Source organism: Euwallacea similis, chromosome 22 (genome assembly GCF_039881205.1).
Source record: "Euwallacea similis isolate ESF13 chromosome 22, ESF131.1, whole genome shotgun sequence".
In the NCBI taxonomy this organism is placed as follows: domain Eukaryota; kingdom Metazoa; phylum Arthropoda; class Insecta; order Coleoptera; family Curculionidae; genus Euwallacea; species Euwallacea similis.
The window spans coordinates 1,402,004-1,414,266 of NC_089630.1; the positions used below are offsets into that span (position 1 = coordinate 1,402,004).

Genomic DNA, 12,263 nt, shown 5'->3' on the forward strand with positions numbered 1-12,263 from the left:
CTAGAAACTTATGGATACCTACCGTAATTCACACCACATTCCTAATTTCCTCAACTAAATTATTACCCTAAAATTATCCCCAGAATTAGATTTAAATTGAATCTCATGTACTTTTAGTAATACAACAACATTCGTGTAGTAAAAATATTTTCAATCAACTGTTTATCATGCTTATCTAACTGCCCTTTGAATGCATAATCGTGCAAAATTGATGTCGCAATTTCATGAAACGTTGGATAATTGCAGATTTCTGAGTTAAGAATAAGATATAAATTTTGTTTTAAGCTTAGGACGCCCTATATTTTCCAATTTACCTGTAAGTATTCTGTTAATTAAAATAATCAACACTGTTTATAACATCAGCAAACTAAGAGGAAAAGGTAGAAAACTATAATTTATCAGTAAAAAATTTAAATTCAAATTTCGCGCCAATGCATTTGGCGTCAGATCACGTATGAAAAAAATGTAGTCGTATCTCTTCCGCTCTCCTATCTCTACTCTCTTTATCGGAACTCAGTCAAACAAAGACAGAACGTACACTCCTTAATTATGGTAGTACTCACTTGTTTCTTGATTAATCAATTTATCACCAGCTCTTGAAATGTCAGAATCCGATTTAACCTCACTTTTTTGTTTAGTCAACAAATTGATACACTTTCGTGGAGTTATTTACGTTTTTACCCAAGAAAGTCGTCCTTCATTTACAGGAATTCCAATTAATGCCAGCAAATTATTTCGTGCGATGATGATTGTGTGACTCATTCTCCTTTTTGCTAGTTTACAACGTTCTGTAATGTTTTCTTTAAGTAAATTTTAATAAGCTTATTCCAGTATTTATTTGTTCACAAGGTGATAACTCAGATGATTTACTTATATTTAAATCAAAGTTGATGAAAGGGAATAATTTCAATAGTATAAGGTAAGTTGGTTTAAGTTACAAAAGTTTTATCTTCAAATTTCCTGTTACTCAGTCAAAACTTTACTGTTTCATGCCATTAACTCAAAAATTGGAATTTCCATGATTTAACTTTAAATTTAATACTGAAATTCAGAAGACAAATTTTTAGAAAATTCCAGTGGCCTTTCCACTCTTTCATGCTTCATGCATATATGTGTAATAAGCTAAAAAATGGTCGGAAATGAAGAGTTTCAAAGCATGCTAGATGTTGTTCATTTGATTAGAGAATCTTTATGGTATTACTTCTAAGAAAAAAATAAATCACTTTGACATTATTTGCTGATGAGGATCTACTTAAGGTCAAAGATGTTGGTTTTAAATAGATTAGTTGCTGATCATTCCATAGAGTGACTAAAGCTGCAAATAGAATTTTTTTAAAAACCAAATACAAAGCCCTCCAAATAGAAAAATTTGTTAGAAACACCCCGTACATTACTTAAGTCCATGAACAGAGATTACATAATTCCAGATAAGAAATAATTATTATTTACGTATCACAATAATTAATTAGATAATGCAGTAAATTTAGTAATTTTTTGCACAGTAAATGCAAACATCCATGAATTTTTCATGTGTCAGTGAATTGTGATCAGGAATGCTAGTGATCATTGTGTTTACCACTATTTAGGCAGTAGCAAATTTTTTTTTCTTTTAAAGGTAGCATTAAATCTAGCATGAATCAGTCTGGTGCAGAAGTTGATCTGAGCCCCAACATCTCATTACCCAGAACAAGCATTGGTTCGGATGCAGACTATGACGATGAGCTAGGCATACCAGAGTCAATTAAAGTAGTTGATATTGGAGATGGACCGGTGGCAATCATGAATTCATCAGATGATGAATTGGAAGGTAAGTAGATGAAGTCATTTGAAGAGAAAGACAGACATAACCAGAAAAGTGTTTTAAAGGAATTTTTGAGGTTTTAGAGCATGGCATAAAAATTTAATTAACGCGCAACCTTTTCACACTTGAGTTGATGAAAATAATTGCTTTCTTGCAAGTGGTTAGTGGTAAAGTAGGAATTTGCGTTTCAGATGAAACCAACCAAGAAGGTCTTCCTTTTGATAAATGTCACGATTACGTTAAATTTAAGTCTGTGTCCAGGAATGTTTTTGTCCCGTCTGAGGACATATTAGTCACTTTCACAGACTATGAAAGGGAGCTGACAACTCATTTGCTGAACCCCAATTTGTAGGTAAAATATTGGGTCGTTTGTCCTACTAAAGCCGCACCATAATTTCAGGTATACTCTTTCAATAATGCATGCAGGTTTCAATTGGAAAATCAAAAAAAGATACAAAGATATCCATAGTTTGCATCAGGAGTTGGTTTTATTTCGCACGAGTTTAAATATTCCGTTGCCAAGTAAAACGCATAAAAATAAGCGAAAAAGCTTCAAAGAAAACGTGCCTAAAAACAAGAAAGGAAAGCGCAAAGCTTCTCTCCCGAGGTTTCCGAATAAACCGGAAATTTTAGTGGGGTACGAAAGGATCCCCAATAGAATGAAGCAGCTGGAAGATTATCTTAATAATTTACTATCAATTGTAATTTACAAAAATCATCCTGCAACCGTAAGTGCAAGTCGGTGTTTTTCCTTATAGTAATATCTCTTGAATTTATGAAATAATTCTTCAGCTGAATTTCCTCGAAGTCAGCCATTTGTCCTTCATTAAAGACCTAGGCTTCAAAGGCAAGGAGGGTATAGTAAAGAAAAAGTCGGGGAGCACGCATCCTGGCCAATCCGGATGTAATTTCTTCGGGTGTTATCGTTGCTTCTTTTGCTTACGGTAACTCTATCGCCGAATAATTAATTTCCATAAAAAATAAATTCCGAACTTTTTTAGATTTCAACACTTTTGTAGCACTTTCATCTGCTCTAGATGGTTGAAACGATGGCTCTTTTTAAAAGACACATGTTTCGGGTATATAAATCCAGATACCGGTCATATTAGCTGCGTTGTGCTGTTCGATCAAGGTTTCGAAGTTGCTTCAGGAATGTATAACATGCCTTTAAACACTGGATGGCAGGTTCAAACCTTGACCAGATCTTTGACTTTTAAATGCAGTACTATGCGGAAGAGCAAGGAATGGATTGATGCCTTAAGAGAAGCCACAGCTAATACAGGTTCTTTAAAAATTAAATACATAATTAAACATAGCAGTAAATCGGGTTTTTTAGCCAGAGTTTTTGTGCAACCAAACCCACATCGTTCCTTCGCCCCTGTAAGATGCAATACTACAGCCTCTTGGTTTGTGGACGGTGCCACTTACATGTCTTCAGTGGCAGATGCCATTGAAGCCGCCAAAGAAGAAATATTTATCACAGATTGGTGGTTAAGCCCGGAAATCTATTTAAAGAGGCCCGCCATCGTTGGGGATTATTGGAGGTTGGATAAGTTGCTGCAAAGGAAAGCGGTAAATGCCAAATCTTTTGCCAAATGATAATTTAGTTTGGGATAACATTGTTCGTATTAGAAAGCCGGTGTCTCAGTCTATGTCCTGCTCTACAAGGAAGTGGAACTGGCGTTGGGTTTGAACAGTTTCTATAGCAAGCAGAAATTACAAGATTTGGATAAAAATATTAAAGTTCTTCGGCACCCCGACCACGCGAAAGCCGGAGTGTTTTTGTGGGCCCATCACGAAAAAATTGTTGTTGTGGACCAAACTTATGCTTTTGTGGGGGGAATTGATTTGTGCTATGGTAGATGGGACGACGATCAGCATAGGTAAGTTGTCTGGCCGTATTTACTGGGTTGAATTGAAATGTAAGGGCAGTTGACTGGCGTCCCCACCTTTCGGCTGCTCTCACGAGCGTTCGTCTTCGCGTAGACCTATACGAAGGTCTACGAAATTTCCCGATCGTGATATTTAAGCTGGACATATCCAAACTGCTCTAATGTAATAATTTTCGAGCATTTTCTTTATAGACTAACAGACCTAGGCAGTATCACTCCCTCCACGGGCAACCTTTCCACACTAAGGAAAAAAACATCGGACAAACCATCAGGAGATGTTATCTACCCCATCCCTGAGCCGTATTATAAAAAGACTCCCCTGCCTCCAGTCCGGCCGCCTACTCCAACGGAAGAGACTTGCCCAAATCCAGATGTGCTGCCTCAACTGGAACCTGGGGACCACTTATTGCTGCCAAATACGTACAGATTTTCTAACAATAAAAACAAGCTCTTATCCTTTTTTTCTAATAGATGTTTATACAAACCCAACACTCCAGATGCGGAAAGGAAGAACGTGTTTCAAGACATCACAAGTAAAGTCAAATCAAAGGGGAAAGAACTGATTAATTTGGTTTATACCCCTACTGAAGACGATGCAATCAAGCCCAATACGCCTGATTTTGAGAAAAATCTCGGTGGTGATGAGGTTGACAGGAAAATGGATTTGCAAACACCGGAACAAATCATCGAAACCTTAGATGGTTCTGCGAAGTTTTGGATCGGGAAAGATTATGTGAATTTCATCGTCAAAGATTTCACTAATTTAGATTCACCCTTTGATGATTTTATCGATAGGGCAAGTTACAATTTTGCCGATTTTGTTTTCTGAGAATGTTGAAGAATTTTTGTGGCAGGCAACTACACCTAGAATGCCTTGGCATGATGTGGGCGTGTGTGTTCACGGTGAAGCTGCCCGAGACGCTGCGCGCCATTTTATTCAACGCTGGAATGCTACTAAACTAGAAAAAGCCAAAAATAATTCATCCTATCCGTATCTTCTACCAAAGGCCTATGGAGATTTTAAAACTTTGCCATTAGATTTCCCTAATAAGTCTCACAATGTTACTTGCCAAGTAGGTTTTAGCACATACTACTTAGACTATTTAGGCAACACTTGCTTTTAAGGTCTTGCGGAGCATCAGCACATGGTCTGGAGGTTTTCTCGACTCAGACTATGTAGAACAAAGTATCCACGAGGCCTACATTGATACAATTACAAGGGCGCAGCATTACATTTACATTGAAAATCAGTTTTTCATTACTTTGGGTTATCGAAATCCAAACACAAGGAATCAAATTGGAGAAGCCTTGTATAAGCGCATTATTCGAGCACATAAGTGAGTAATAAAAGAACGTTAAATTGATCTATACACGATTTTGTTTCAGGGAAAAGGCAGTCTTCAGAGTATACGTAGTTATGCCATTATTGCCCGGATTTGAGGGTGAAGTAGGCGCGGATACTGGAACTTCTCTGCATGCAATAACCCACTGGAATTATGCCTCCATTTCCAGGTATTTAAAATTGTTTTCTTTGTTTAGGATCTGTGGAAATTATTTTATTTTTAGCGGGAAGGATGCGATTTTAAACAGATTAAAAGATGCGGGAATCGAAGACCCATCAGAATACATCTCTTTCTATGGCCTCCGAAATCATTCAAGGCTTAATGCGGAACCTATAACTGAACTGATTTACGTCCACTCCAAACTAATGATTGTAGACGATAAAACTGTGATATGCGGCTCTGCGAATATTAATGATAGATCTTTGATTGGGAAAAGAGATTCAGAAGTTGCAGTTATCATAGAGGTATGTTTAGTTTTGTTGTTAAGAAAAAAGGTACTTAATTTAAGTTAAAACTTGAATATTGAAAGTACAATAAGAAGTTAAATGTTCATGTATTCAACCTTTCTTTTATTGTCCAGCGAGACTCATGTGTAAAATTTTAGGATGAAAGTTTCGAAGACGGCCTAATGGACGGTAAAGCCTACCCTTGTGGCATGTTCGCTGGCACTTTACGAAAATACCTGTTTAAGGAACATTTAGGATTATTAAACGATAATTCCGATACCACTGAGTTTGATGTAGTGGACCCTATAAGCGAATATTTCTATAGGTAGGTTCATATTGCTAATTTGTGGTCAGTTTAAAATTTCATTTCTATCAGGGAAGGTTGGTACAAAACAGCGAGCTTAAATACGGAATTCTATGAGAAAATATTTCACTGTCTTCCGTCAGATAACATTGAAACTTTCGTCGATATTCGGAGGAATAATGAAATTAAACCCCTATGGGTAGACGAGTTTTCCAGAGCTGAAAAGATGCTTGATAGTATACAGGTAAGTTTTGATAGCTAAAATGATATTGATAGCTTGATGAGATGCTTGAAAGTTCTTTTTTGTTTTGTGTATTTGGTTTGGTGGCATATTTGAGTGGGAATTTTATGTCATTTAGGGCCATTTAGTTCTGCTGCCTCTAAATTTTCTGAGCAAGGAAAATCTTACCCCGGCAGCTGCCTCAGTCGAGGGAATCATGCCAACGTCTCTTTGGACGTAATTATACAACGGAATGTATTTTTCCCTGATTGTTTTTTTATAAAATTTTTTATTTTTATTCTTCTGTATTGAAGAAAGCTATACAACTTTAACGACTAACCCTAAAGAATAAGTCACTTTGCAGAGTCTATTTTCAAAGTTTTAATAACGCCCTTGTTGCCCAAAAAGGGTTTTTAAATCACGTTTTTTATGGTAATTTATAGAAATACCGAAAATAGTATTATTGTTGAAAATACTCAGTTATCTTAAAAAATATTTTAAATTTACGCGGGTTTTAAGAGTGCCTTTTATTGAGCAATAATTGCTCATACCATTTGCATTTACAGTTAAAAGGTACAGTTAAGAGTTAACATAAAGCTATTAAGAAGATCTTAATCAACCTTTAATTTACGATTTTCATCCTCTTCTTTTTAGTAAATTGTTGTTAATGAATTATATATTTGTTGAAAGTGTTTTACTAACAGTATTTGCGTTTAAAACTGCTAATTTAGTATCTTATTGCTTCAGTCTTAATTTAGCCTGTCGAAGATATTTTTATATTATGAGTGAAAGAGTCATTTCAAAGTTAGATCCATCACATTCCATAAGTGTAGAGTGTCCCAAATGCCTCAAAAACATTTTAAAAAAATTAGGGAGAAAATAATTTTTCGTTGGTTAAGAGTACATTTTGGAGTTTTAATAATGAAGTAAATAGAGTTGCTTTAAATCAAATTCGTCGAATACAGTCGAGTTAAATCGCAGTCAAATTTGATTTAGGCTAGAACTTGTGACACTCTGTACGTGCAATTTTGAAAGTACAAACTATTTAGATTTCATGTATGTGTTGTATTTTATTATTGTTTCATGGGTTGAATAATACTTAATTTCATGGTAATACAAATTTTTCTTGGGTCCTGTATTGGGTGTTCCATTAATACATAGTGGTAGTAGTGTAGCTCTACGATTAAGCCTTTAGGAGAGTATTCTATCTGATTCAAAAGTTGCAAGTTTCTTCCGAAACATAAAGGACATAGATTAGAGAAGGATTTAGATTAACAATTTTTGTGGCTATAATCTGGACATTTTGGTGACGATCAGTTTCTTTATTTCTGTTGCCAAATACTATGTGTTCCCTGCTATCGTTTCTGTTTTGTCTTATTACTTTATAATTTCCAAGCCTCAATAGCCGATCCTATCGAGGTTTATTTCAAAAGTACTTAGGAAAGGTGAGGTGGAAAAATAGGAACACAAGCAACATTCCTCATTAAGGATTTTGTTATTTATTTATTAGTTTCTGAGATACCGTTGGTGATCGATTGTAATGGTGGAACATCCGGTACTTATAGATGATAGCACTTATGGAGGTTTTCTTCTCGCTAAAAATCCTTTTAACATTGTTTGTTTTTATTTGCAAGTGCTTAATAACATTGTATTGATAAAATGTTTAAAACAAAAAATACAAAGCTGCAAATGGATTTTTGTTTTTCTCAAAGTCCTTTTCCAGAAAACTAACAGAAAATTGTCAAAAACACTGGCCATGAAATCCTAAAAGTTGACTTAAGGACGAATGGGTGATTGTCCGAAGTTAATCACCTTGTTGACGTGCGGTTGACACGTTTGACCTCCTTTCCTTGATCTAGGGCACTAAAAACGACCAGCCTCAGTTCGGTAATAATGTGGCATCATCGATTTCAGCTTGAACTAATGACGTTTTCTAGAGGCTGTCAAAGATTGCTCGACATCCATTGGCAGCCGTAGTCTCCGCCCTTATCAACGTTGCCGCGTTGTCAGAAAATTCTTCAAACCTACTGCTTTGCATCAAAGTAAAAATATCCGAATCGAAACGGAGACGCAGCTGCAACAAACAAAACAATAACAAAAATAGAAAAATGGGAACGAACTTTCGCTCTCGCATCATCCTTTCTATCGCTGCGCGTCGGGCCGCATGCAACTTGATGTCATTACCCGCAACTTGTAAAGTAAATTATGTAATTGTTGATCGGCCAATGAACGACGTATGCGCCTTTGGAGAGGGGAGGGAGGGACGTGACGTCACCGACCTGGTTTACACCCCTCGACCCCACCGTATGGACTAATCCGTAATGCAGCGTTGCCTCGCTTGGAAAATGGCTCAGATGATCGGAAATAGTAAATGAGATTTGCAATTGTGCCCTCTGGGTCACTTCCCGACCAATTAACGATGTTGTTATTCTTGCTCTTAAACTCGAAGTTTCACAAGGGGCCATTTGGAATGTCGCGATGAATAATCCTGTCGATTGAGGTAATAATGAAAATCCATACAGACAACTTTAAAGGCCTCTTTATCTTCGGGTAGTGGCAACATTGGGCGCGCGCCGCCTGACTAAAACCGATCTAATCCGAGTACGACAGTGTGTTCAAAATGGCAGACGGGTTGTATGCGGGTGATACAGTCGGAGATGTAATCGAAAAAACATTAGTGAAAAACTATGAGCAGGTGATGGAGTTTAAGACAATTGAGAGCGTGAATGAAGCAGCGAGTGAAGATGTGAATGCATTTTACTCTAAGCGTGATAGTGCTAAATTATTTGTAAATTTGTGTGCTAAAAATGGATCCAAGCACGAGGGATTGCTGGCCGCTGGCTGCGAAGACGACTGCAGGAAAAAGAGATGCGTCGACCGATACGACAGCTCGGAATCCTCAGACAGGTAGGTCCGTCCATTCAAGATCTTCAACTGGTTTCGCCTTCTTATTGTTCTTCCTTTGACTCAGAATTTGGCAATAACGCTTACGGTCATTGTCATGGCCATCGCTTTTGGTGCGGGTTCAATGAGGTTTTTGTGCATTGTTGACCAACCGCTCATTTGTTCTGTAGGTGCTAATTGACCACAGAATACCTTCCATCTTTTCCTCCATTCATTCTATTGCAACTTCACGTTATTCAACTCTGAGTTGCAACAGAAATGTTACCGTTACTATAGCAATTGCATTTAGGGCACCCCGAATTGTACAAATAGTGGTGGAGGCTTGTACTGTTGTTAACCCCGAAGAGCGCCTCATTAATTATGTACCTGTGACATGGAGAGCTTATAATATATTCCAACAAGTGTTCAATGCAATTTATCTAGTGTTGCATTTGGCCTTCCTTATTTCTTTAAGTGAATTTTTCCCTTTCATGCAGTATGCTTTGCATGTCTCCAGGCTTAAAGGGGGAGGAAAGAAGGTGTCTGAATCTAATTAGTTGATTAGTGGCGCCAGAAATTACCGTCAACAAGAGAAATCAAGTTTAAAAGTGTGGAAAGCCTCAGTGTAACGCATTAAAGTAGAAGACGTTCTGCATTTGAAATCGTTATGGTCGAATAAACAAAGCCGTAGCCGTATGGATCATTTCAAGAAAAACGAAGGGCTTCAATAAGGTAATTATAAAATTACAGTGGAAGCACTAAGCACCGGGGAATTTTTCAGTTTTGGAGCTTGAATAGATTGCCCAAACAGAAATTCATTTATCCCCACGAAAGGAAGACACAGTTGAAAAAATTTAGGTTAAATCTAACAAAGACACATATCTGCTAAAACCATGATTTTGTAATCCAAACTGTCCCTAACCAGAATCGACCCTGACCCTGTAAAATAACCCTTAAGATGTGTTTGGGGTTGTTGAAAATTCTTCAGTCTCTCTAGGAGCAGATGAGATAATTTGGCCCAAGAATATTGTTATAAATCACACTTAGAGGGACCAAAGAAGGCAATCCAGAATTTAAAAAATCAGTTCTGGAATCCTGTAGAATCGGCCCAAAAATCACCCTGGAATATGTGACAGTCGCTTGATAACAACTTAAAAACTGTACATCAACGAAAAACTGCACAGCCATCAGGTTTTTCCCTCCCTAAGCATCATCAGAACGATATGAGATCCTCATAATGTTTAGTTCAAAATAATCCAAAAAAACCTGACAATCCTGACGTACGTAAGCGATAAGGTGAATAAACACACTTATCACAAAACTCGTATTTTTCTTATCAGTGGAAACACGAGCCCAAACACGACCTTTTCTTATCACAAAAAAATAAACTGGAAACATCTTTTTAAACAAATTTTGGAAAGTGCACTAATCCAGTGATACAAACAATACGTCAGGATCACATATGTTGATAATCCAGGAAAAGTGTTCTCAACAGTTTTTGGCATGTTCCAGACACCCGCCGCCCCAACATCGATTTTCTCACGTGCACAACTGACGCCTCCCCTACAGAAGGGCCAATGAAAGCTGCGTCTCTGGAAAAAAATTAGGCCCTTGGGAGGGCACGTGACCATGGGATATAATTTGCATTTAAATCAGGTCTTCAGAGCATTAACTTATCCATGCACACGGACCTCTATAGGACGCGACTCTTTGTTTGCAACTGCAGCCAAGGGGGATGCAGAAAGGGTGGGCCCTTCATCTCAGTTGGTCAGTTGTTGATTGACAGATTGTAATCAAAATTTGTTTCGGAAAAAGTTCTCCATATTGATGATTCTCCTGCTAATTGGCCTGGGGACCGGATTTGTTTCCTTGGTAGCAGATCAGCTACCTCAATTGAATGTGTTAAGCTCAATGAGATGAATGAAGAGGAAAACCTATAGTTGTTTTTATTTCATTAATTGAAAACAGGGGTTCGTTTAGCTTCAATTACATTAAGTTGTAGCCCTGAGTCATTGAGGAATTAATCCTGGAAGAAAAGTTTTTAGCTGAAACTGAGCAGATCGACGATAAATCTTCATGGACTTCGAAATATTTTGATCATAATGAATCAAATTGATGAAGCAAAGAACCGGCTGATGATAGACTTAACAGAACACCTTATGGAATTTGTGTTTGTAATTTATGCACACGTTTTCAACGAGCTATAAACTAATAATGGCTTTTGAAGCTTTTATAACGCCATTGTTAAAAAGCATTCCGCGCTAATGAAATCAACGGAGAGTGCACATTTATCTTTCCATGACACACATGGATGAATAGAAGTCATATGATGTTAAAGGATCCGTTAATGGGGTTTTTCAAGGTTAGAGAAAAAATCCACCTGAATGCTGATAGATGGCATCAAGCATTTGCGACATCTATTAGCTCCTCAAGTAATTATTTGTGGAGACATATCGTTTCCCCAGTCACAAAAGTCGTGGATATAGGGGCTCTTAACGCATAAGCTAAATTAAATGTCAGCATTTCGGATAGGAAAACTAAGTTTAATTAATCTCAGAGTATGGGTGGAATTAAAAGCCCTTTGATCTGCCCTGGGCAACGCGAGGACAATAGGTCGAGATAATTAGGGGAGAATAATAATTGTAAGAGAAGTGTATGCATGGAACCAAAAAGTGATGGTAAGAGTGGTTTTTTGAATACAGCCGCGTGAAACAAGTGACTGCAACAATTGTCTGACACACAAACGTATGTGTCAATTGTTTGACAGTTGACAATTGTTTGACAACTGTCAAACACCCATACGCTTAATAAAAGAAACCTGCCTGATACGTTTCAAACATAAATAAATTTTAGTATTCTTAAATTATTTTCATCATCTTATTTGGCATGTTACTGGGTTTAAGTTTATCTTAGAATAGGCATGATCGTAGGAAGATTGAAGCATGGTTTCCTTCCCTCATATATCTTCTGTCCACTGACAATAGATATAAACAATTAAGGACGACATTATTTGGTTGCACGTGCTGAGAAACTTAAAATCTTTTGTTGCAGTGTGTGTGCGAATTTGGAAATAATTTGGCCACATGAATGTTTGGATTTGAAAAAGTTCCCGTATGACCAAGTTTTAGTTTGAGGTGCCTCCAGTTCGTTAATATAAGAACTTTCTACTTGTTTTTCAGGTTTTCCAATTTCTTTTGTGGTAAATCCCTCTCGTTTTGGTACCTCGACGGTCGTATTGCATTATGCGGTCAGTGCATCGTTCGGGTTGCACGAGCACCAAACTTGTTTTGTTCTTTTTCCCTCATGAAACGTGGTTCCCGCACAGCTGTATCTTCGGCCTCTGTTGTTCGCGCAGGCAGAAAAGGTGGGGACCA

The 12,263-nt window shown here is 37.4% G+C and overlaps 2 protein-coding genes across 6 annotated transcripts in view; both read left to right on the forward strand.

Moving 5' to 3' along the window:
- Positions 1–815: 815 nt before the first annotated feature.
- On the forward strand, positions 816–7,611 carry Pld (Phospholipase D). Of its 3 annotated transcripts, XM_066401169.1 has the most exons (17): positions 823–919; positions 1,616–1,807; positions 1,993–2,149; positions 2,202–2,529; positions 2,594–2,745; positions 2,803–3,083; positions 3,138–3,373; positions 3,434–3,684; positions 3,886–4,113; positions 4,165–4,489; positions 4,548–4,766; positions 4,819–5,030; positions 5,080–5,205; positions 5,260–5,500; positions 5,641–5,807; positions 5,859–6,030; positions 6,146–7,609. In XM_066401169.1, the coding sequence occupies exons 2-17, from the start codon at positions 1,633–1,635 to the stop codon at positions 6,245–6,247; spliced, it is 3,372 nt and encodes a 1,123-aa protein (XP_066257266.1). In that variant the 5' UTR covers positions 823–919; positions 1,616–1,632; the 3' UTR covers positions 6,248–7,609. The 3 variants fall into 3 exon arrangements, with proteins under 3 accessions (XP_066257267.1, XP_066257265.1, XP_066257266.1); XM_066401168.1 differs by having other exon boundaries at positions 821–919; positions 3,886–4,489; positions 6,146–7,611; XM_066401170.1 differs by lacking the exon at positions 6,146–7,609 and having other exon boundaries at positions 816–919; positions 3,886–4,489; positions 5,864–6,025.
- A 937-nt stretch (positions 7,612–8,548) lies between these two features.
- jing (AE binding protein 2 jing) overlaps positions 8,549–12,263 on the forward strand; it is a 39,988-nt gene continuing 36,273 nt past the window's right edge. Inside the window, exon 1 of one of the 3 annotated variants that reach the window (XM_066401175.1) lies at positions 8,549–8,913. In XM_066401175.1, coding sequence (XP_066257272.1) covers positions 8,627–8,913 — 287 coding nt within the window. In that variant the 5' untranslated portion in view covers positions 8,549–8,626. Of the gene's footprint in view, positions 8,918–12,263 lie in introns of all 3 variants that reach the window. The other 2 variants (XM_066401176.1, XM_066401179.1) reach the window with 2 other exon arrangements.

What these genes read in the sequence shown, in the direction of transcription:
- Pld (XM_066401168.1), top strand. Translation starts at nt 1,633, where the DNA reads ATGAATCAGTCTGGTGCAGAAGTTGATCTGAGCCCCAACATCTCATTA. An exon ending in ACAAAAATCATCCTGCAACC is followed by an intron (nt 2,530 to 2,593) that starts GTAAGTGCAAGT and finishes ATAATTCTTCAG; the next exon opens with CTGAATTTCCTCGAAGTCAG. An exon ending in CGTTGCTTCTTTTGCTTACG is followed by an intron (nt 2,746 to 2,802) that starts GTAACTCTATCG and finishes GAACTTTTTTAG; the next exon opens with ATTTCAACACTTTTGTAGCA.